Source organism: Pongo pygmaeus, chromosome 11 (genome assembly GCF_028885625.2).
Source record: "Pongo pygmaeus isolate AG05252 chromosome 11, NHGRI_mPonPyg2-v2.0_pri, whole genome shotgun sequence".
Lineage (NCBI taxonomy): Eukaryota > Metazoa > Chordata > Mammalia > Primates > Hominidae > Pongo > Pongo pygmaeus.
In genome coordinates this window covers 92,186,717-92,213,464 of record NC_072384.2, presented here as the reverse complement: position 1 = coordinate 92,213,464, position 26,748 = coordinate 92,186,717, and the positions used below count along the sequence as shown (strand labels likewise).

General features: G+C 35.4%; 1 protein-coding gene across 1 annotated transcript in view; it reads left to right on the top strand.

Annotated features, from left to right (window-relative positions):
- The first annotated feature begins 24,832 nt into the window (after window positions 1-24,832).
- Window positions 24,833-26,748, top strand: part of TMEFF2 (transmembrane protein with EGF like and two follistatin like domains 2) — a 252,702-nt gene continuing 250,786 nt past the window's right edge. Inside the window, exon 1 of the mRNA XM_054478823.2 lies at window positions 24,833-25,457. Coding sequence (XP_054334798.1) covers window positions 25,286-25,457 — 172 coding nt within the window. The 5' untranslated portion in view covers window positions 24,833-25,285. The remainder of the gene's footprint in view (window positions 25,458-26,748) is intronic.

Sequence of the window (26,748 nt, the reverse complement as noted above, 5' to 3'; positions counted from 1 at the left end):
TCAATAGGACTTGGTTATGGAATGGATGATTTAATCATGAGAAAAAGGGAAATTTGTAAACTTTGGCCTGATGGACAAGACATGATATTTTAATTAATTTTGTTAACCATGACAGAGAAGATTTGAGTGGGAGCAGTTTTGGAGTAGAATTCTGTTCCAGTAATATAAAGTTTGAAATGTCTATTAAAATTCCATTTTGAAACATCAAATAGGTTGTTGGATAATGTTAGATTTCAGAGAGAAAAGATCAGGGCAGAAGGCATCAAGTGATATCTGAATATTTAAAAACATGAGATTGATAGGTTTACCTAAAAATATTGTGTATAGAGAGGTCCTTAGGCTCCCTAATATTTTAAAGATGAACAGAAAAGGGTAATTGAGTAAAGGAAACAGAAGAATTGGTCAGAAAGATAGAAGAAAAAGCAGGTATATTGCAGATAATCAAGGTTTATCTCCTTTTCTCTTTAAGTAATTGCTTTACAATAATTTGCATTCATGTACTTTGTAGTAATCTCAAAGTAATGTTACAAATCATTTCTTTTTATAATTTTATAAATTTCTTTATATTGCTATAAGACATCTAAATAATAATAATATAGTGTTAGCCTTTCTACGGTGAACTTTTGAGCTTTGCTTTTAAGTTATTTTATGGCAGTTCTCTTAGGGTAGAAAGTACCACTACCAGTTATATAGGAGATATGTATTTAGGAAACAATCTATAAACATGATTAATAACTAGAAATATTTATCCAATAAAATTCCATGCAACTTTTCATAATTAGACACTTACCTGAAGTTTTTTGACAGCATAAAAATATAAAGTATATTTGGGGTCAGTAGATTGAAATTGCTTCTTTGGTACTTCAAGTATTGTAAATTTTCTGAACCTCACTTGCCCAAACATAAATTTTAGCAAATAATCATCATGACCACATAGTGTTTGGTGTATATTTATTAAGGTAAGATTGAAAAATGCTTGGTAAGTGATGACGTTATAAATACAAGACCTGTCTCTATAGGAAAGTCTCCGCAAAATGCAGTATTTGTATATATTCCAGTGACAGTAGAACTATAGCTACTTATTTAGTAATTGAATTCCAACTTTTGGCTAATTAAAATCAAAAAAGCTTAACAACTTACATTTGGAGTTGATTAGAAATTTTCAGCTTCTTTGTTATCTATTAATTTTTTGCTGGATGAAAGACATGAATTTATGTTCAAGAATGTTGGATTTTTTGTATTCTTTTAAGTGATTAACTTTTTCTGTCAGATTAAGTTACTTACAGATTACTGTGCTGTTGTGAACCTTTCTTCCAAAAAATTTTTAAGGCAGGTCCAGTGTAGCTTTTATTCTAGTGCTGAGTAAGCTCCTCATGTAAGGTGTGGCCCAGCCTGGATGTCTACTGAATGACCCTGTATTTAACAAGGTGGGAAGTAAAAAAAATCCCAGCCCTGTGTGAGCTCTGAGAATTGTCTATCTTATAGCTCCACAGTAAATTTCTTTCCTTAGAAGTTGTGCCTGTCTGGCCTTATGGGATTTCACCCCATACATATGCAAACTGTTATTCTGCCAAAGACTCAGGGAAACCTCTGCTGATTTCTGTAGCTCTCATGGCCTCTCTAGCTCTCTCTGTGCATTTTCTTCTCCGTAGGTATTCTACTGGGCAGATTCCAGCTGCCTTGACCTCTGCAGACTCCAATCTCTGTTTTCTCAAGAAGTTTCAGTACTGCCACATTCAAAAATGGAATTTCATTTATATTGATTAATGAAGAGATTGGCATAGCAAATAATTGAATTATAAACATGGCTTATTTTGATATCAGTATTTAAAAATATAAATAATTTATGGCATTAATTTTGAAATAACAGCTACATAAAATATATTTTTAAACGTTGGAAATAAACAGTTCAAAAGGTACTGAAATAATTTTAGGCAAGTTGCCCTAAAAACAACAGGAAAGGATTTTTTCAGGAAAAATGTTGACCTAATTGCATTAAAGAAATTATACTTGTATCTTACCTAATGTAATTTATAAAATAAGTGAAAGTAAAAATCATTAGGGATAAATAGTTGAATAAGACATTTCTAAGTCGATAAGTCATACTTCACTCTTTTCTGTACAGAAATGCAAAATTATTTTGGAATTAAAATGTAGTTTTAGAGCTCTGATAGTCATTACAACTAATCTATGTACATATTTCTAGATTCAAGCTTCACCACTTATCACCTAAATGTAGGGTATTTTTTTCTCCTTCTATTTGAATTTCCTAGAGTTTCTATATAATTATATAGTACTAAATTATTAATTTATTAATTTATTGTCTTACTCATTATTAAGATATTATTGTATTAATTCAGCAAAAATGTCATTGAGTATCTGTTATATTCCAGGCAATATAATAAACAATAAGAACATGATGGAGGCCCACAATTGAAGAGTTTGCAGTCTAGATTAAGACTCAGAAAGGTACATGGGTAATTGTATTGAGCATCTTACTCCCCAGTATAAAGTGAAGAGAGCAGCTAGGTTGGCTTTGGGTAGGGGACTAGATAATCTTAGAGGTGACATTTAAGTGAGATTTTGAAGCATGAATACGAGATACGTTAGATAGATAGATATAGACACACACACACACACCCACACACACACACACACACACAAGAATGCTTGCTGGACACCTGTTAGTAAAGTGTTAATACAAATATATAAGAATTCTTTAGAATTAATTGCTTCACTTTAAGTACCTCAGACAGAAATCTATTTGGTAAGTAGTATGTTTTCTGCGTACTCAAACATTTTCATAGTTACAATACAGAATGGGTGGTATTTATGAAGGTTAGAACAAAAATAAATGTATTTCTACCAAAATATTTAAGTGAATGACAAGTTTAGAAAGAGCCTCCAGAATTAACAATTCTCATTAAGGGTATAATTTAAGTTTGTGTTTTGTTGACTACATTAAAAGAAATGTAGAATTGTATCAAAAACTATTAACAAATGATTACAAACTATAAAGAACTGAAGACACCAAGGTAATGAAGTAAAAAGAATAATAAAATCAATTGACACAAGACATTTTCAAGTATTTCATATTTTTCTGAGAAACTTTCCTTCTGGTATTTACAGGTACCCATGAGCTTTTAGCTCACAGCATGTAAACATTTTAATGTCTTTATTTGCAAAACACAATACACTGCATTGTCTAAAGCGTTCTTAAACCTTGGCATGTATGAATAGCTTTATTCTGCTCTCATGCAATGGATAAATTGTGGTTTATATAATTAACATAACTAGAGTGTCAAATTCAATGAATATAATTGTGTATTGGGGAAAAATCAACAACAAAAGGACCAAGTCCACTGAGGACTATTATGAGATATCAAAAAATCTGATTGTATTGGCACTAGGATTCTCATTTGACATGGTCACTGGCCAGGCATGTGACTCACGTTTGTCACCTCACCTCCCTGGACATGTAGTGCCTCATCTGAAAACCAAGAGAGTAGGGCTATATAAGCCCTATGTTTCTTTTGGGTTCTAAAATTCTATGATGCAATAATTTTTATTGTCTGATTATCGAATATATGATGATTGCTCAAAAAACTACTGTCAGGTGACACTGAACACTTTTTAAATATCTAATTAATGCCCTAAATATCTTAAGTTATATTGAGAAATACTCTCATATTGTAAAGATATAAAATAGATTTTTAGCAAATGAGAACCTAGGAGAATCTAAGTTATATCACACCTAACACAGGAGGCATTCTGTTACTTAATTACCGTGATTTACCCATCAAGGTAGGAAATAAAAGAAATCTTTTACAATATACTAGTCAATAGCAGGAAAGAAGTTTATAAATAACTGCTGATAAATATAATCACAAATTTAACAGTATATAATCTTTTATTTCCTCCTCCTAATGGAAATAGGTAATAACTGAGAATTACTTCAAGCTTAATTCCGAAATACTTTATTAAAGTGTCCTTCTTATTACTGATGCCAGGTTTTAGCAAATTAAGTATTTTCTTGAAAGAGCAAATGCAAATAAAAAGGGAGGGGGACAGCCTTAAACTAAAAAAGAATCTCATTAATAGCTTCCTAAAAAGAAAGAAATACAACAAAGGCCTAGATACTGAATCTGCAGCTGCAGTTAACACTTCATCATTGAGCTATCTATGATGGACAATACTAGTACTGTACAGATTCAGGCTAAATTAATGCTGTTAGTTTTTGTTTCTAAAGACAAAAAAAGTGTATGAAACAACTTCAGTTCTCACTAAGCTGGATCTGAGATCCCATCTGTTCGGATCTCATGCTTTTAGAAGAAAAAAGAAATCAACCTTAAAAACAAATCTCCTTCATTCTAGTATTATTAAAAGATTCAGCTGGAAAACCAGATAAAATCCTTGGAATTTTATTAAACTTGTTCATCTCTAAATGATGAAGGCATCATCATTTTTGCAATACCCAGGGAAGCTTGCACTTCTAAGAAGATCTATGAATGAAGCAGTGAGCTAGACCTATGTAGAGTGATGTCACACTTTTTCCTGGCACAACCTCAGTAGTGTACTACACAATTTAAGTGTTGTAGCTAACAATTCTGATGAAGTCCTCTATTTTATTAAAGGCAAAGAGATTATCTGTCAAACTAAAAAGCAGAAACATCACATCAATGTTTTCCTTTTAATTTTTAAATGACATTAAAAAGGATAAATAAATGTCCTTCAAAAAAATCTACTACTTCTTCTTTCTTAGCAAGAAAAGAAATCTGACATAAACACACAGTGCTATTGTCTAATGAAACACTTACTAGAGAATAACTAATTGGCTTAAAATAATTTAATTATAGGCTTGATTAAATTTTTTCAGTCTCTGTTGTAGCGGCTTCCTGGGTGCAATAAATATTGCGTTTCTTTACAGTTTATGACGTTTGTAAATAATCTGCTCCATAATTTAAAACAGTGAAGGAAACATTGTTTAATTTTAGGAAGAACTTTAGATTCTATGCTTTCTCAGAATTAAGATTTATATTATCATTATTGATTATGATAATTTTACATGTTCCAGTAAGCCTTCAAAATGGAAAATATATTGATGTCTTTATACTTTACTAAATAAAATTAATTTTATGATATTCTTTGTGTATTAATCTCAGTGTAAGTGCTTATTATCTTAATATTCCAACATCATGACTTAGATATATTTTCCTCTACAAATAAAAATATAGAAAGGAGACTAACAACCTAAAAGCCTCATATTGTTTGGGTACAAAGAATTTAGTAAAGGAGAAATCAGAAAACATTTGTAATGGATTAAAACAACTTATACAGACAGATTTTTAAAAATGTTCTCAGTACAATCACGCTTCCATACATTATGCTAGTAAACAGAAAAATTATAACATTCTGTGATATGAGTGAAATAAGAAAATTGCCCTGTTAAGGTGTTTCTAAATTCTTAGTTCTCATCCTATAATATTTTCTTGATAGCAGCTAAATTAACTGAGCACTTACTATATGCCAGATACTAAGTGAAGTTCTTCAGTGTTGTCTATTATGTTTTATTCAGTGTATTTCTCTTGACAGTCCTCTTACTATCCCCATTTTATTTTACATATGAGAAATCAAAAACACATGGATATAAAGTAGCGTGCTCAAATTCTTACAGCCACTAAGTGGTAGAACTGGGATTCAAACAAAGGCTACGTAAAATTTTATGACTTTCCAAAGATAATAGAGCTGTTAAATTTTTTTCAAAAGATTTTTCATTAAACAGAAGAAAAATTAGAAATATTTAAATATGTTGTATTTTTTTTAATTCCTCAATTCACTGTTCAACCAGTATTCAGATCACGTAGAGATTGAAGTGATAAGTTTTCAATTACAAAAGAAAACATTTTCTACAGTTTGGGTAGGTTTTGTCAAGTATAAAGGATCATTGAGAAATTGAAAATAGGCATTTGAAGACAGCAACTATACCAGTCTGCTATTTAGGGGAAACTCAATAAATTTGCTATTCATTAAATATTTACTTTTTGTAAAAATTACTAAGGCAATTTAATATGTAATAAATGTAAACAGGAGAAAAAGTTATGTATGTATGTGTCTTTAAAATAGAGCATAGAATTGTTTGTAAAAGAGCAAAAATAAATAATTCAGAAAACAAGACAAATAGAAGAAACTAAAATTACCTGTTGCCATAGGTATTTCCTATAGCCATGGCTTAAAAAAAAGCAGTAACTGACCTCAACTTGGAGTATTTGCAATTTTGCTTCTTCATCTTCACATAATAGCATTGTATGTGATTTCAAAAAGTTTAATGAAGAAAATACACCACAAAATAAATAAGTAAAAATGCATCATATTTGAGCCTCTCTTTAGACTTTAGATAGAGATTTCACATCTATAATCTCACTTGATGAAATAATGATTATCATGATCTCTTATTATCAGATAAATAGGTATCAGATGGTTTTTTGATAAAGACTCTACATAAATGCTTCATTACAGGCTCTTCAACAAGTAGGAACAGATGATACAGTCCCTTCCTGATAGTCCTCTACCTGTGAGTCCTGTGATATAAACTGTTTTTATAGAAGGTAATCAGGATGAAAGCACACAGATGACATAGAAAGAGTGGGGTTAGAAAAACATTTAGGAGAAAATTGGAGGGAATGTCAGGGAAAGTTTTAAACATGTTGACACTGGTAATTATACATCTTACGTCAAAATTTTCAAAAGGTTAAAATGCAAATTGTTTCTTGAGAAAGAGAAAATAAGCAATAGATAAAGGCTTAAAAATCATTTATTTAGTGGAAATTATTTAATCTTGAGAATAGAGGATAATGACAAATGGGAAAGGAAGGTAAAAGAGGGAGAGTCAAGAACAAAAACCTTAGAAAATGCCCAGATTAGGGCATGAGAGGTGAATATACAGCCAAGAGAAGAAAAGGAGAAATCATCAAATGTCAAGAAGAAAAAAAAAAACCACAGTATGTGCCATACATTTCAGGAAACATGCATATTCCAGAGGTTAGTCACCTTAAGGAAAGTGAAGATTCATGTTATTAAGCAAAGGGAATCTAGGGTCCATTTTTCTTTATTTTTCTCTCCTTTTCTTTGAGCCATTATTTTCCTGCTTAGTGAAAAAACAAGGTTTCAGCAATGACTATGATTTAAATATTTGTGCAGATTTAAAATATATATGCCATCTAAAATTATTGATTGTATGTATGTTGAGCTATACTTCAATACATAAGCAATCTTTTCATTGCTTTACTTGTTTATGAAAAAATGACAACACTTGGCTATTATAATTTCTTTTATTTTGTGGCTCATTTGAGTGGGTGCTATGGTCTGAATGTTTATGTCCTCCCAAAATTCATGTAATAAAGTTTTTAAGTCCAAGGTGATGATATCAGTTGATGCAGCCTTTGGGAGGTTATTAGGTCATGGAGGCAGAGCCTGCATGAATGGGGTAAGTTCCCTTATAAAAGAGGTTTGAAAGAGACCCCTCACCTCCTCTGCTACAAGAAGACATACTGAGAAAAGTGCCATCTATGAACCAAGGGGAGGTCCCTTACCAGACACTGAATCTGTTGGTGCCTGATCTTGGACTTCCTAGCCTCCAGGACTGTGGAAAATAAATGTTGTTTAGCCAGATTGTGACATTTTGTAATAGCAGCCTGATTAACACAGTGGGCATGGTTCTGCAACAAAGTTAGTGGAGTAAAAGCTCTCCTTTACCATTCTGCTATAGTCTCAATGTTTGTGTCTTCCCCCAGAATTCACAAGTTGAAACTTCATACCCAATATGATGGAATTAAGAGATGGGGCCTTGGAGAGATAATTAGGTCACAAGGGCAGAGCCTTCACAAATGGCATTAGTGCCTTTATAAAAGAGGCCCTACAGTTGCCTTACCCTTTCCACCATGTGAGAACACAGCTAGAAGAGACCAGGAAAAGGGCCCTCACCAGATACCAAATCTTCCAGTGCTTGTTCTTGGACTGCCCATCCTCCAGAACTGTGAAAAAGAAATTCCTGTTGTTACTAAGCTACAAAATCTATGGTATTTTGATACAGAAGCTATAATGATCTAAGACAACTCCCTTGGATGAATGAAAAATTTGGTCAGGCCACATAGGCAATTTATAATTAGGGGCAAAGCTATAACCATAGAGAGGATTTATGAGCTTATGAGTTCCAATGAGAGACAAAAGACATACTAAGAAGAGCCGCAATCTCAACAGAAAGAATACTGGATTAGGAAAACTGCCTAAATATCTGTCCAGTGGATTAGGAAAAATGCCCAAACTGTCCAACTGCTTGAACAAGTTATGCCAATAGCAAAATGGCAAGTAACTTGACCTCTCTGGGTATAAGTGTCTTCTTTTCTATAAAAGAATCAGATTAGGTTATCTTTATGAACTTTTATTTGTAATGAACTATAATTTTTCCATTCAGTAGTTAAAGAATATTTATTAAATTACAAGATGAAAAATATACAAACAGCTGTCACCAAAATTCATCTTAGAGAGAGAAATGTAATTTTGGAAAGAATATATTGATAAATACTTGAAGATAGAAGACCCTAAGAGTTATAAGTAAAATAATTTTAAATATGACAAGCGAAAAACATTGTTTCTGGCTCCATGAAAGAAAGAAGATAAGAAAATGAGATAGAATAAGGTAAATGATACAGGGGCACTTTCTTTGAGATGAGTCTCTTTCCAGTGACCTCTTAAAGTCACAATAAAACCCACTAGAGTTATAAAATATTTAATGTGTATATTGCCTATGAAATGGATGAAGGAGTTGAGTTGTAAGTCCATGGGGGGAAAGCAAATACAATCACCAAGCAGCCTGCAGCAGTACAGAGTTAGAAAGGAGAAGACAGTGAGATCTTGTGATTTGCAGAAATTGTGGGTAAGACTTTGAATTCCATCACAGATGAAGGAATTGAAACTCAGGCCAAGTCCAACAAAATCTTTTAAGAGCAGGAAACCTCAATACGGCATCCGGCTTACGACTCTAGATTGTGAGTTGTTTCATTCTTCTACTTGAAACCTCTTTATTTCTCTATTTTTTTGGTAATAATGTCCAATATCATTTACATGAATTACATGACTATGCCCCATTTAGCTCCTGCCTATCAAACAACATCATTGCTCATTGTTTTCTGGCCCTTGTATTCCTTTCTGCGAGCCAGCCTCTGCATAAATCTTGGCCTGAATATTTCATTGATTCTTTACCATAAATGTTATTCTTCCCCATTTCCATCTGATGCCGAATAATAAGGTCTCAACTTATTTTTATTTATTTTTTATTTATTTTTTATTTTTTATATTTTGGCTAGGCTCTGAGCAAATCCTTGAGTGGTTTTCCATTATACTGTACTTAGAAAGCAGCAAGCCAAAAGTCTTGCCGTGATTTACAAGACCCTGCGTGATCTATTAAATTTGGCTCCTGTTTACCCTCCAGAACTCATAACATTTATTTATTTAACAATTTTTAGTGCAATATATGCTAGACATTGTTATAGTTCCCAGGATGCAGAATTCCTGCCCTCATAGAGCTTGCTTTCATGGTCAGATGAAGCTAAATTATCTGTTCACATTACCTCCCAATCTACCATCTCCTCTCTGGATCCCCTTCCATTAATACTTCCTTTGATGAGTCACCAGTGAACACCAACTTCTAAACTCAAGTGGCACATTTTTAATCTTATCTTATTTGGCCTCTCCAAAGCCTATGGCAAGTTCCCTACTCACTCCTGTAAACACTCTGTGTCATGGTTTTCCCCTATCTAAACAGCAATACCTACTCAATCCCTTCTAACAGTTCACCTTCAACTCTACGTAAGCAGGAAGGAGATGAGAAATGTGGGGGTGAGACAGAGCCCTGAGAAACTCCAATATTTAAATGAGTAAATGAAGAAAAGAAGGAAGAGCTTCCTGGCTCCTAGATCAACTTATTGATATTATTATATACTTTACATACTTTAGTGCAGGAGAAACCTGCACTAATCCTCCATGAAAATTTTCACAATTACACTTACTTATTTGTGTCCTTACTTATTCAATGTTTATCTTTGCCACTAAACCCATTTTCCTCCTAAACTCCTACGACTGTCCATCTTGTTCCCTACTGCATCCTCAGAGGTAGCTTGGGGTCTGACTCATACAGGCATTCAATTTTGTGGAAAAAACGAATGTACAGTCCTACTACATCCATGCACACTCATCTATATACCTTTCATTGTATAGCTGTATGACTGTGTTTATGACATTGAAATGATGAGAAATGGTCCCAAATTATTAACAACAAATCAATATACTGAAAATAAAAACTATTAATAAATTAGGATTAATCCCACTTCAACATAGTGTATCTTTTTTATAGCAAAGATCATTGATTTGAGAGTTAAGTATTTCTGCTATTTTATTGTCATAATAATGTCTGCTTACTAATTAAAACCTACCTTACCCTAGAAAATAAAAGCACTCAGATAACTTTAAAAATTATATCATAAGAATATGTAAAAGAGAAGTGAAATTGAAGGTTGAAAAAATTAAATACAAGACTCTGATATAGAGATCAAAATTGTATTCTCACCTCCCTCTTGCCATAGATAGTGTTCCTTTACTTATCCCATCCTATCATAAATTCACTGGATGCTCCTGTAACAAGTAATGTGAATCAAGAAAAAATGTGCAGAGGGGTATACTAAGCGACAACTGGAGCAACTTTTGTACTTCCTGCATTCTTGTTAGCAATAATCATCTAATGCTAGATTCTGAGATCAATTTTGTTCAAAGTTACTCACAAAAATATTTTCACATTCATTAAAATTTTTTAAGTGGCCTAGAAAATTCTTTTGGTAACATTGCTTTTTGTGTTTGTTTTTTAATGCAAAATTTTACTTTTAAAGACAGTATTGAATAATGAAAGAAGTAGAACAAGGGTGTCAATATGCATATTCTTAAAGTTTTATGGGTATGGCCAGGCGCGGTGGCTCATGCCTGTAATCCCAGCACTTTGGGAGGCCAAGGCGGGCGGATCATGAGGTCAGGAGATCAAGACCATCCTGGCTAACACGGTGAAACCCCATCTGTACTAAAAATACAAAAAATTAGCCGGGCGTGGTGGCGGGCGCCTGTGGTCCCAGCTACTCAGGAGGCTGAGGCAGGAGAATGGCGTGAACCCAGGAGGCGGAGCTTGCAGTGAGGTGAGATCGTGCCACTGCACTCCAGCCTGGGCGACAGAGTGAGACTCTGTCTAAAAAAAAAAAAAAAAAAAAAGTTATATGGGTATACAGATGTATGAAATATATTTTTCCTCTTATCTAAGTTTACATAGAGATTTATAAAAATATTGAAATAACTACAGACATAATATACAAATATTTTTTGTAATAATATATGCATTCAACACAGTTTTATATTTCTTCATATATGCCCCAATCTGAAATCTAACGCAACTTATCCATATAGATCTTTATTATCAGAGTCAATCTATATTATATAAATATAAATTAAACTAAGTCATTTGGAAATAAACTATCATGCTTCTACAACAAATTGCTTCTTTTTTTATGAAAATGGCTTACATAACGTGGTGACATTATCTTTCTTATTAACAATAAAAAAAACTCATAAAATATGGCATTTATCCTAAGCTTCATGAGTTTTGGAGAAGTCTTTGTACCTCCTGAAACTGTGTATATTTTGGCATAAGCTTATGAGTGTTTTTCAGGGATGAAGAACCTCAGCTTTTATTCACTTCTCAATAATGTGATACCCTAAAATATATCTACTAATAATATATTTAAAAGGGCCTATGAGTCCACAGTGAGATGGGTAATGAAATTAATGAGACTTTAAAATTACTTTTTACATGGGGTTGTCATCTTAATGCTGAAATGGGAAAAACAATAAATTTAAGATTTATTTTATGTTTTTATTAATATCATTTATACTCTCACATGCTCCGAACTCATGGTAAGTGATTTTAAGATGAGGAATCTATGACTGAAATAACTTTCAATGGGTATGTCTGTAGAAAGAAAATTTTAACATGATTGAACTGATTGATTGCTACCTCATATGTACAATTTCAGAGATATCGAAATGACTACTTAACTGGCTTAAATTTGTGTTAAATCTTCTCCGAAAGTGGAGTAAAAATAAATAGCATTTAAAAACTAAACTGCAGTTTTAAAAGTTATATGCAGATGACCCATGTCTCCAGACAGATAATTTAATGTTGCCAAATGTATATTTTCATGAAATGTAACTTTCCACACAGTGACAATGTTCTCTCTTTTTATATAATAAAAATATATATTGTACACCAAGATGAAGGCATTTTGTTGCTGTCAATAAAAGCAACATACATCATCTAACCCTTATCTTTCTATCACATGACACTAGGAAGACAATATTTTATTAGCGGAGTAGAACTTGTTAGAGAAATAGCTTATTGTTATGGAATATAAGCCTATTAATGCTGTAAATTTATCTTCACATATGTCACGTAAGATGCATTATCACCCATTAGATGCAAGTATAAGCTAAACATTAATGGAGTGATTGTTGATATCTTTTCACCACAATATCCTCCCAGTCATGTGTGCTGAACAGAGCTCTTTCATCTAAATTGGTAGACCGCTCTAGATGATAAGCAATTAAGAAATGTGCTATTCCAATGCATTAAAGTACAAGCCAAATGCAAGTTATTAGCATCCATTTCCAGTACAACTTAGCAAGTGAGAGAATGTACGCAACAAGGAAGTGATTGCTTACACTGTAATAACGGTTTAAGAAACCGATATTTACAATACATATATTCTAGCTAGAGAAGCTTTTTTTCAGCTCTTTGTAGTCATCTTGACAACTCATAAGGTAAGTTTATTTTTACAGGGCATTGAATTCTCAGAAAACATTAGGTAAATCTTTTAACAATTCTCAGCTGGCTCAAATGGAAATGAAAATACCTGTCTTTTAAGGAAGGTGAGAAATATATAAACAGTTTTGTAAGAAACAAGTGTTGTGTAAATATTGTTAAAGTTATTACTAATAAATAATCAAAGAGTTGACCTATTAAAATATATTTGGTCAGAAAATTAAGTGGCTTTTTCTCTATTCACCATGACATTGTATTTCCTCACCTATTCACTAAATCATACATTACAAATATCTTAAAGATACATGTCAGCTACAAAACTCTTCCAAAATGTTTAAAATCTCTAAATTATTGTTTAATTTACATAAAGGGGAATCACAGTTAAAAGTTCAATGAAATGAAGAATTATGAAGAAAACTACTATTTTCTGCTTAGACAAATTATCTTAGTTGTATTTAAAATCTGTGGGACCTATCTTCTAAAGTTTCCTAGCTTTATGGACTTCATTAGTTCACATATAAAAATAGAAAATTTCATATGTAATATAATATATAATACACTTACCCTAACACAGATCCACTATTTACATTTTTTATATCTACCTTGGTCTAGAATTAGAAGTAATTTCTTAATCCAGAGTGTGTGGAGCTGGGAAAATTGGAGAAAAACTGTCACCAGTAATTGTAATGGCTGCTGATTTAGGATTTGGCAACAAAAATCAAATACCATAAACTTATTTTGCTTTGTACATAGTAAACAGCAAATAATACCTGTCTTATTACAGAGCATCTTACAGATAACAAATCGTATTTAATCCTCATATTGTTGCATATATAATGAAATTGAGTATCAGGAAGGTGAGACTTACATAACCACAAGGATCAGAGCCAGAACATGGAACAAGATTTTTGAATTCAAGTTCAATGTCCTGACTGTTGCCTCAAAACCTGTTTGGGATATAATTGTAAATCCATGGCTAATTGTCACACTGGAAAATTAAAAAAACGAACAAAAAAACAGCCATTTTCAGTAACAAACTTTCTATAACTGAAAAAGAAAGTTCCATTTTTCTTTTATGCTCAGGGGTACATGTGCAGGTTTATTATATAGGTAAAGTTGTGTCATAGGGGTTTGTGAACAGAAAAGAAATCTTTTCTTTCTATAACTGAAAGAAAAGATTTAGCTTTGTAGGAGAAAAGAGCTAATTCACTTGGTGTACGCTAGTGTGTCACGTTAAACACTGTTTTTTTTTATGTCTAATAGATGCATCCACTGTGATATGATATAATTAAACTTCTTTGGAAAGAATTCAAGACCAATACACATAACGTTGAAATATAATATGGTAACTAATATTACATTAGATTTTAGGGTTATAATGTATTATGACAACAAATGAACAAAAAGTCAGAGCTTGTAAGAAATCGTGTTGCAACTGCATCATTTGTTTACAAGTATATATGAAGTAAATTTGAAAGATATTTCTAATAAGGCACTGGTGTTAAACATGTTCCTCACTGAGAGTAGTTAAGAGTGAAAATGTAAGCCTTTGTTTGGCTAGCTACCTCAATATTTCCCAGTAAACACATAGTAATGTTCTCTTTGTGGCCTTTACCCTTTTGGTTGGGGGAAGAGGTAGACATCTTCATTGTAAAGAGAGGATATTATGTGTCACAATTGCATTAAATTTTAATTTCAAAATAAAATAAAATAAACATCCATAAACAGGAAACTGAATAAATTATGAGACATCTAGTATGGCATTCTATCAACTCAGATGAAGCAGATATCCTTGTGTTAAGTGAATAAAGCAAGAAATAGAACAGTATATATGGTAAGAGCTCATTTGTAAATCAAACACACACACATATATATATTTATATATTATATATAATATATAATATAATATATAATATATTATATTATATATTTATATATTATAATATATAAATATATAAATATATTATATATTATTATATAAATATATTATATATTATAATATATAAATATATAAATATATTATATATTATAATATATAAATATATTATATATTATAATATATAAATATATTATATATTATAATATATAAATATATTATATATTATATTATATATTATATATATAATAATTTATATATATAATTTATATATATAATTTATATATATAATTTATATATATAAATTATATATATAATTTATATATATAAATTATATATATAATTTATATATAATATATATAGAAATTATATATATATTTATATATGTATTTATATATTTATATATTATATAATATATATTTATATATTATATAGATATAATATATGATATCTATATAATATATTTATATTAAATATAAATATATATTTATATTATATATTATAAATAATATATTATATAATATATAAATATATAATATATAATATATTTATATATTATATATGTATATGTATTATATATAAATATATATATTTGTATATATGTGCATATAATATATATTTGTATATGTGTATATATGTATATAATATATATACACATACACAGAGAGAGAGAGAGAAAGAGAGGGTATGACAGGATGATGGGCCTGGACAAATCTGAAAGGATTCTCAAAACACTGGTGACAGTGGCTAAATTTGTGGAGTGAGATCTGAGGCTAAAAAGTCAGGATGATTCTATATAAACTCTTTGTGATTTGAATTTTGAGTTGTTTATAACGTGTACATGTATACATGTGTGTATATATATATATACACCCATATTATATATTATATATTATATACATGTATGTATATATGCATGTGTCTGTGTGTCTGTGTGTACAGGCATACCTTGGAGATAATGTTGGCTAGTTTCCAGACCACCACAATAAGGTGAGTCACACAAATGTTTTGGTTTCCCAGTGCATAGGAAAGTTATGTTTACACTACACTGTAGTCTATTACATACTCAATGGCATTACATCTAAAAAATAATATACATACCTTAATTTAAAAATACTTTATTGCTTAAAAAATGCTGACAATAATCTAAGCCTTCAGCAAGTCATAATTTTTCTGCTGGTAGATGGTCTTGCCTCAATGTTGATGGTTGCTGACTGATCAGGGTGGTGGTTGCTGAAGGCTGAGGTGGCTGTTGCAATTTCTTAAAATAAGACTATAATAAAGTTTGAGAAGTTTGCTGAAATGACGCTCTTTCATGAAACATTTCTCTGTAGCATCTGATGCTGTTTGGTAACATTTTACTCACAGAACTTTCAAAATTGAAGTCAATCCTCTCAAACTCTGCCACTGCTTTATCAACTAATTTGTCACTTCAACAATGTTCATAGCATCTTTACTAGGAGTAGATTTCATCTCAAGAGACAACTTTCTTTGCTCTTCCATGAGTGACTCTTCATCCATTCAAATTTTATCATGAGATTGCAGCAATTCAGTCCCATCTTCAGGCTCCACTTCTAATTCTAGTTCTCTTGTTATTTCCACCACATCTGCAGTTACTTCTTCCACTGAAGTTTTGAGCGCAGGTCACCAAAATAGATATAATACTAATGAAAAAGTTGGCTATATTGTGAGAATTACCAAAATGTGACACCGAGACATGATATGAGCACATGCTGTTGCAAAAACTATCACCCATAGACTTGTTCAATGCATGGTTGTCACAAACCTTCAATTTACTAAAAAAAAAAAATAAAAGCAGCAAAGCACAATAAAAGGAAGTATGCCAATAGAGAGATAGGTAGGTAGGCAGATAGATAGATACATAGACACATAAATAGAAACACAGATACATACATAGATATAGCTAGATAGCTAGATAGATATGATAGATAGATGATAGATGATAGATGATAGATAGATGATAGATAGATAGATAGATAGATTAGAGTCTATACATGTGTTTCTGTGTATGTCAGGTCCCCAAATATCACCTGCTGCCTACCTTCCTTTCTCTTTTCTTTCATTTGAAAACCTCAAATTTTGCATCAAGAGAATTTTCACTTATTTGTTTTATGATCTGATGAATTGGGTAGTGGATTTCCTGACATGAAGCCATGGGAATACATAGATAGAAAAAATCTAAAAGCATAATAACATTCCCAAAACACAAATAACATACTCTCATAGTGAGGCAATAAAACCAATGACCACCCCTTAGGGAACACATAAGCAGAAGACGTGAACAGTTAAAACTCACTGTCCCTTGCTTAGGCAACCCCTGATGTGCTCTAATCTTCACATTCTCAGTGCTGGACTTTGACTCTAAAATAGGTCTTGCCCATAAAAGACAGGGTAAAAGAACTTCCGGGTTATTCAAAGGGGATTTCACTACCATCCCTGGTAACAGTGTAAATAGATGCATTCTTTCCGAAGTGCATTGATTAATACACTTAGTTTTAACATTTCAATTTAATTTACCACCATTTGTTGCATGCCAACTATGTATATGTCAATTTGCTACATCTTGCTGTGTATATATATATATATATATATATATATATATATATATGAAGAATGATGTACCTGAGCAAAAATTAAAGATCTTTAAAATTCAACATTGTTTGATTATTACATTTAAAAGCAAATCTAGTTGGGCACTGTGGCTCATGACAGTAATCCCAATACTTTGGGAAGTTGCAGAAGGAGGACTGCATGAGGTCAGGAGTTTGAGACCAGCCTGGGCAACACAGTGAGACCCCATTTCTACAAAATATTTAAAAATTAGCTGGGCATGGTGGAGCCCAGGAGTTTGAGGTTGTAGTAAGCTATGATAGTGCCACTGCATTTCAGCCTGGAAAACAGCAAGCCTCAGGCCCCGTCTCAAAAAAAAAAAAAAAAAAAAAGAAAATCTTACATATGAAAGTCAGAGAATTTACATAATTATTAATAAACTAGTTCTATAGTTCATTAAAAAGCTCACTCGCTATACAGATATCTCCCATTTTTAGGTGTACTAAATGTAAAATATATAATTTTACAGCAATACATATATAATATATAATAGACATCTATTATAGATAAATGCAATCTATAAACACTTATATCCAAGATGGGGATGGTAGGATCACAGTGAATACTAGTCCATGCAGACAAAGAAGGATGTAAACAGCTAAAGTAAAAAATAGAGACAATGCTGCCCAAGAAAGATTAAAAGTGTGCTTTAACTCTTGATGATTTTCTATTTGTATATTTCAGTCCTTCCCATAATCTATGTCCTTACTCCACTAGAGTTCCACAACATATTCTTTCTCTTTTTACACCAGGGTTTCTTTGTTACCGCAGTATTAAAATTAACTCTGGCCAAGACAATATATAGAGGCTTGGAGAAACCAAGTAACTTATATCCATCTTGAATATAAGTGTTTATAGATTGCGTTTATCTACAATAGATGTTTATTATATATTATATAGGTATTACTGTAAAATTATATATTTTACATTTAGTACATCTAAAAATGGGAGATATCTGTATAGCGAGTGAGCTTTTTAATGCTTATAAATGTCAAGGCAAAGACTGCAACTCAAATAGTCAACAGCTGCCTAGCCCCTGTCATGTGATCTTGCCATGTCATTATATTGGAAGCTCTAATAGTAATCAGCAAGTGGCTAAATGTCCAGATTTATACTGTAAAGAAATAATTATGGACATGTAAATAAGTCAATTAAATTCTCTTTTAAATCTTGTGAATTTTCTGTTTAAACATCTTTAACACGTTCAACAATATAAGACTCAGTTTTTTGGAAAGTAGTGTTATCAGAAACAATCTGTATCTGATTCTGTGTTACAATCACTGCTAAGGAAATGACAGTATCCAGTTTAGAGTTTATGTCAGGTAAAATAAAGGAAGGAATATTTTTAAAGGTTGTAATGTGGTGGAGTACAGGAAAGGTTAACATTTTAATCATTTTCCGAAAATGCTTATGATGTCAGAATACATTACATCAGAAGATAGAGTTGTGGAACATTTACACTACTAACGTAAAGACCTGATTGTGAGCTGACTTCACTGCTGAAAAGACAAGTCAAAGGGAATGACCAGCCCTGGCACCTAAAAATGGCAACACAACTTTTCAAAAGGCTCATTCATTCCTTAAACTGTTGCTACTAATGGAGTAATATGTGGAAATCCATTGCCATAGTTTATTGTAGTGGTTTCTTGCTAAAAGGGATTCATGATCAAATAATATTAGAAAATCTGAGTTCAATAAAGTTAAACAGGTGTTTAGTTTTGCTTGATGTGTTTTAGCTTGATTTCACTGCAGGGCTCCTTAGAGCCTTTAATGTGTAAATGCACATTGTGAAGCTGCAAGTGAGCAATGTTTATATTAAGTTTTCCTAAATATTGTATGAAAGAAGTTCCTCCCCTCCATTTTTCTTTTTTTTTCTTTCTTTATTTTTTTAGAAGAACCACAAGTGGGGAGAAGAGCAGCAGCAAAGTGGCTGGGAACATTAGTGCTCCGGGGGTCTGTTCTACCACTAACAAGTAACTTGGAGAAAAAAAAAAATCACTGTCACAGACAATAAAGGGAGAAATGATTGGGGCTTATGGTATGAAATAAATGAGTAAAATGCTCAGAATATGCAATACTGGATGGTGCTAATAATACAAATTGGAAAGAACTACCTTTACTAAGTCTTTTTCTAATTTCGCCCAATAGAAGCCATGAGTTGCCAAAGGGAGACATGAAAGGTAAGTTTCATTCCAAGCTGATTCTAGTTCCTGTTTCTGACTCCAGAGAATAAATTTCAAAATGAGTTTGAAATAAAGCATTAGGCTGAGCCCTAAGAAGGCTATGATTAAAATAATAGCAATGGAAACCTACTTGAATTTATAAATAACAAGACACCAGATTGTATAGAGATGACTACTGCTTATTAAATCTAGCTCTCTTCCAATAACAGTTCTTCCTTTTTTTTTTTTTAACTACTGGCAAGCTAGTGGCAAACATTAACTAGTTCATATTGCTTTGGCTAGATGTTTTAATATTCTTTGGTGAGATGTGTGTTTTACAAGTTTTAATGCAGAAAAAAAAGTAAGCATTTTACCTCCTGAAACTTGGCTATTTGATTAATGAGAAAATAGCCACTTTCCTCAGGATGGTGGTTCTCAATCATGGCTATGTGTTTCTCCAGGAAAACTTTAAAAATATATAGATGCCAATGCTTCTGTGTCACTTCTAGGGATTCCAAGTCTTCGAGTAGGAACTCTGCATCAGTATTCTTTAATTATCCAGGTGATTGTGATGTGAAATCATGACTGAGCCTCACTGCTCTAAGATGAAATAAACTTTCCTCAGCACTGAAATCACAAACTTAAACTACCAAAATTAATTAAGGGCATGGGAATCATTAAGGCATAGGGAAACTTTTACATTATAAAATTATTTCTTTAAATCACAGCTCATTGTTTATATGTTATTTACCATTGTAGAAAAGGGTAAAAAAAAGAGCAAATTTAATTACTCTCAGTTTGAAAAATTATCCAGAAATGAAGATGACTTCTCTGAAACATTGTCAATATCATTTGACCTATAAACAATGTTCTAAATACATTTACTACATACTGATATATACTTTTTCATATGAATATTATACATTAAAACTAAGGAAATAATGATTTAGAACATTCTATCTATATCTAGGTATCTAAAGTAGGCTAGAAATTAAGATATGAGTTATTAAGTATGAGATGTTAAGATGTGGGGTTAGAAATTATACTGTACTTCATTATCAATAATCAACATATACTTCAATATCACATACATTTAATTTGTACATCTTTATTTTTAATTATGTGTATAAATATAAGTACACACACCTTTATGTATTTATTTATGCATACCTCCATTCACTTATTTATATAGGGGATCCCCCCAAATCCACTACCATTAAACCATACATTTTTATTTTAATCTTTAGAACAAGTTCAGGAGGCGGGTATTGTTATTACTCACATTTTACAAATGAGGAAATTGTCTACAGTCACAAAGTTACTGTGTCAGACATATTAGAAGCTTAATACATATTTGGTGAACATATGCATAAAAACAGAGAGACAGACATGTACAACAGCTCATCTTTACACTGAGTAAAAGCTTTTAACCTGCCTCAGAAACCTCTCTGTGAAAACTGAGCAAAAATCGAGGTATCCTTTCATTTGTCATATAGGTATATGTGGTACCTTTCTTCTCCAACAAGGATGAATATTAAAATATGGATCCCAGGGCCCAACTCCAGATTTTCTGAATCCCTGATAGTAGGACTTGGAATTTGTCTATTGTTTCAAAGTTTCTCAAGGAATTCATATGATTAACCAGGTTCAGAAATCACGGGATCTTATTGCTGAAGTTTGAGAATTAAAGTTTGGGCCTTACTGCTGCTCCACAGAAAGGGCAAACAAAGAAGTATCATGGACAGAACTGATACGTTCCCAGTTAGTTTCCCCTATCAGAAGCTAACAGGCAGCAATACAGCAGAAATTAGTGACTTACGTCTTGTGCTCTGAAGTCAGGCAGAATTTCAGAGTCCCAGCAGTGTCACTGACTAGATTTGTTTCATGGGGCAAGTTGCCTGACGCTTTCAAAGCCATATTTCTTTTATATAAAATGATAACAATATTCTTTGTCTCATAGGGGTGTTTTAAAGATTAAATAAAAATAACATGTTCTATCCTGCATGGCACAATGCCTGACACCTAAGAAGCAAAGGATACATCTTACCTTTATTGAAGCAATCAGAAAGTATGAAATCATGAAGGAGATAAGAGTTCGGATTGGCAGTGTATCTTATTTTCCCAGATTCATTTATTTACCTTAAACTATTCTTGTTAGAGAATAACTCCCAAGCCCCCTACTTAAGCTGTGAGTAATCTCACACTTTATAATGATGTTCTTTCCATGAGAAAAAAAAAATGTTCTAAAGTTTTCTGGAGACAATATATCTGCGCTATTTCTACTGAAAAATCTAACAACTGGACTCTGCTCCTCTGCATCAATTCTAGAGTGTATATGCCACAAATAAAGTGTTCTAGCTCAAGAAGATTGAAAGTAAATATGGTATAGTATTTTAAAATAAGAATTTTGCAAATACATGGTATGATTGTGTCATATTACTAGCAATCATATAATACGCAATGCAAAGTACAATTCATAGACTTAAATTTAATTCTAATAAGTAAACTGATTTCGCTTTGTTGGGGAAAAGTTAAAGCACTAATCCAATTGTTAATGCAGTCTTGTCTACTTCTTTGGTACCTAGTGACAAGTCTAAATAATGTATATATTTTTATTTACATATTCAATAACACAATTCTCTGCTCAATGAGTGATGTTCTTCTGCCACTTGGTGGTGCTTGCCAGTTTCAGAATTTGTTTCTTGGTGGCACTATAACACTAAGTACATAGTAAGTGCAACAAAATTGCAGCATTCCCATTGAAAAGGCTTTGCTTCAAACTGTTTAATAATTTAAAGGACCTCTGTGGAAGGAACCGCATTTGTTAACCAGTTACAACCAGCAATTAACTCCTTTGGAGTTTTAACTTACTTTCGGCAAAACGTCTTAGGAAGAGTATATATTATTAGAAAGTATGCCAAAAATTTACTTAGCAGAAAATTCAAAAACAGTTTTCCTTTGCTAAGAGGTTCTCTAAAATTCTACTTATATAGCCAAGCTCTGAAATCCTAGCAGGTCCTGTTTCATTATCATAATTACTGCATAAACACTTTTAAGGACTTTGCCTTTAGTTTCAAGCATGACTTATTTTCATAAGCCTGATTAGTTACCACACCAGCCTTGCTATGGAAAATGACATGTTCTCACTCTGTGCTGTAGAGTTGTTAAATCTTTATCTATATTTATGTTGCCTTCTCTGCTGAAAGCCTGTAGCGAAAGAAATCTCTAATTCCTTGTTTTGCAATATTAGTTGGCAGCTCTATCTAATGGGTATTCTGTTTCCTTAAAGAATTTAGCTGCTCTGTCTAGAAGCCGATTTTCTGATGCCTCCAACGTCTGGTCTAATTGATCTGTTTTAATGGAGTCTTCGTCGGTGAGGAGTGAGATGCCACCGACTAGAATGCTGGGATCTGCTTAATTGCCAGGAGTGAGAGACACTGAGATTCAGAAATCTTTGGAGGTGGGAGGGGAGAGGGACAGTCTCGGACGGAGGCGGAGATGTAAGATAAAGGGATGGATTTCACACAGGAAAAAAAAAGAGATTTCTTTGAGGCACTGAGGTGCTGCACGATCACATCTCTCAAAGGAGAAGTTAAAAAGCAAGGAAGTGGGAGGAGGTTGGAGGTTAAAGTACTTAAAAGGATTACTCGGGTACAATTTGTTTTTCTGGTGGTGTCTGCAAAGGATAGATAGTCCCGTTTTCAAAGTATATTAATGCCTCTTTTAAGTGATTGGGAATGGACACTAATTGCCTGTTAAATGTTATCAAATGCTCTCCTAAATTCAGGGGACACAGAAAGAGGGGCACAAAAGGAAAATTTAAATAGAGAGAAAAAGGGAGGATCTGGAGGCTTTTGAAAGCGGGGGTAGAAGAAGGAGGAGGGATAAAAGAGAGGAATCGAGAAGGAGAGCGGAGAGAAGAAAACAAAACAAAACAGGAATCACTGAATAATCACACACAAAAAAGAAAACTCTTCCCTATGGGGCATCCAAAACACTGAGACTGCAATAGTGACCCCGGTCATGGAAGAAAGATGTTCCTCTCCACCCTTGTCCCCGAAAGCTCTCGGTCCCGTTACTGGCGACTAAAATTCCATTAGGCTAAAGAGTGTGTCTAACTGCCTGAAGAATGCAGCAGGCGGAAGGCGGGTCCCGCTATGCCATTTGCCCTTCCCGCTGGAGCGAATGAAAGAAACGCGCAGAGCCAGAGACTCCTGCCGAGTTAGACCTTCTCTCGTCGCCCCAGGTCACCGGCCATCCGACAAAGACCCGAGTAAGGAACGCAGGGCCACTGCCTGGGCCAACAAATGGAGCCCGCTCTCCCCTTCCCGGACGCCGCTACCCGGCGGATGCTCCCGGCAACCCACCCGGGGCGTACGCAGAGGAGCCTTTCTCTTCCTTTCAGACCACTTGTCCCGACCAATCTGACCTTCCAAACACATCTGACCGCACCTCCCAGGTGGACACACTAATAGGCTACGGGCCGGAGAGGAGCGGGTGATGAGGAGAGGGATTCAAACCTGCGGCCGCTCGGGCTGGGTCGGAGCTGCGGGGGGTCTGGGAGGAGAGAGGGGAGAAGAGAGAAGGAAAGAGAGCGCCTGCCGGGATGGCTGAGCTGGCTCGGCGAGCAGCCTTGGGGTTGCACGCTCTTGTGGGAGATGCTGCTGTTGCTTCCCGGCCTGCAAGAGCGGTTCTAACACCATCGCTTCTCACCCTCTTTCCTGTAAATCCCTAGAAAAATGTCCCTGGCCTCTCCACCGCGACATTCCCAGCCTGCATCCCCCTACAGCCTAGGAAGCGCGCTCCCGCACGCTGGAGCGCCGGTCGCCAGCAGGACGCCCTCTCCCGCGCCGACTCGCCCCTCTCTGCCCTGCTGCTGCCGCTCCTCTGACACCTCCGCCCCCACCATCTCCAGCTCGGAGAGACGCCACCCAGCCGCGCCGCGGCCCGCACTCGCGGTCCCGGGTCACGCGCGGAAGAGGGGCGCTAGTCCGAACCCCACCTTCGGTAGGGGGCGTCCTGGAGCGGAGAGTGAGGCGAATGGTATATGAGTGTGCGGGTAGCCCACCCTGAAGCCCGAGCTTCTCACTTGAGCCATCCCCGCCTAGCCCCACTCGGGCCAGCGCCTGGCGAGCGAGCCCATCTGTGGCTTCCGCGGCCGCCTCCTCCTTGCATCCTTGCACCTCCTCGTCGACCCCTCCCTCCCGGGACCTGCATCCTGCTCCACCAATCAGAGCCCGACTGCCTCTTCCCACGTGACCCCGGGCGGGCTGAGGACCTGCTGCTTCCCAAACGCCAGAGGGATGCGGGCGGCAGAGCTCGAGAGGCGGCTGCTGGGCTGCGGGGCGCCTTGACTCTCCCTTCACCCTGCCTCCTCGGGCTCCGCTCGTCTGCTCCTGGACTCCCGTCTCCTCCTGTCCCCCGGCTTCCCAGAACTCCCTCCTTATGGCAGCAGCTTCCCGCGTCTCCGGCGCAGCTTCTCAGCGGACGACCCTCTCGCTCCAGGGCTGAGCCCAGTCCCTGGATGTTGCTGAAACTCTCGAGATCATGCGCGGGTTTGGCTGCTGCTTCCCCGCCGGGTGCCACTGCCACCGCCGCCGCCTCTGCTGCCGCCGTCCGCGGGATGCTCAGTAGCCCGCTGCCCGGCCCCCGCGATCCTGTGTTCCTCGGAAGCCGTTTGCTGCTGCAGAGTTGCGTGAACTAGTCATGGTGCTGTGGGAGTCCCCGCGGCAGTGCAGCAGCTGGACACTTTGCGAGGGTTTTTGCTGGCTGCTGCTGCTGCCCGTCATGCTACTCATCGTAGCCCGCCCGGTGAAGCTCGCTGCTTTCCCTACCTCCTTAAGTGACTGCCAAACGCCCACCGGCTGGAATTGCTCTGGTAAGTCCAGAACCCCCGTCCCAGACCCTGTAACTCCGCAGAAGAACACGCGTATCCAGCACAGACCAGCCTACCTTAGCGCGCCTCCTCAGCCCCTCACCTCCTACTGCCCTAGACCCCTAATACCACCCACCTCTATCCAGAGAAGCAAGGGGAACTGTTCCAGGCCCGGGGGTGGGGGGTGGTTCTGGGATGGGCAGAAAGTGCAAGTGTAGCAGGAAACCTTTGCATGCTTGCGCTTACATTGGAGCTGCGAGGATTTTGAGAAATATTAAACGGGATGGTTTTCTGGGTTCACTGGAAAGAGCACCAATCCTAGGGGAAACACTAAAACAGAAGCTTTGTCATCATTAAAGAAAAAACGCTTACTGGGATGAGGAAGAAATAACTTTATGAGAAAGAATGAGCGAGAAAGCAATAAATCAAATGGTGACTGCAGGGGAATCTGATTCCTGGCAAAGGTGCCATGAGGGCGCACTGGTCTCCCGTTGAAGACCAGGTCACACAGATTCTAAAGGAGCTGGGTTTCAATAGAATTTCTCTCTCTGTCTCTCTCTCTCTCTCTCTCTCTCTCTCTCTCTCTCTCTCTCTCTCTCTCTCTCTCATCCCCCTTCTCTCCTAGGCGGCAAAAGACATTGGTTTTGCAGTCCAGATATGCCCCTCTCCTTGCTTCCCTAAGCTTCAAGATAGTACAGGGGAGTTGAGAAAAAGAACACTTTGCGGGTCTCCCAGGCCGGAGTGGGCATGACTGAGGCTGGTCAGGCTCCTTGTAGGCGAGCCGAGGGCGGAACCGACTTCAGTGGGCGCTGACTCCTCCATTTCTGGACAGGCTTCCGTGGAGTGGGTCAGGCACTCTTCTTGCTCGCTCGGGTTCCTTCAGATTCTGACGGCGAATGCTTGGCAGGCTTCGCTCTGCTGAAGCTTCCTAATTATATAGGGCCAGAGGATGTGAGTTGCTGCACTCCTAGCTGGCATAGCATTTCGGTTTGACAGCCTGTAGTATACCGGGCAGAATTGTGGTGTAATTTCCTTGGCATTTTAAACTCCATTAACATGCCTGGGTATTGTCCCCTAGGTGTGGTCTGTTCTAGTTTTAGCAAGTGTGCATGTAATTTTTCATCTTCTGTGAATATAATTTTGCTGTAGTTAAATCTGGCTCTGAATAAAGTGTCTTTCAAAGATGTATATGAGCTGAAGTGTATGTAACTTTAGAGAGGAGGGAATGACCAACTGTAACTCATAGGGTGAAAGCCTGTATAGTTCCTAGTTATTACTGATGTAAATGCCAAAA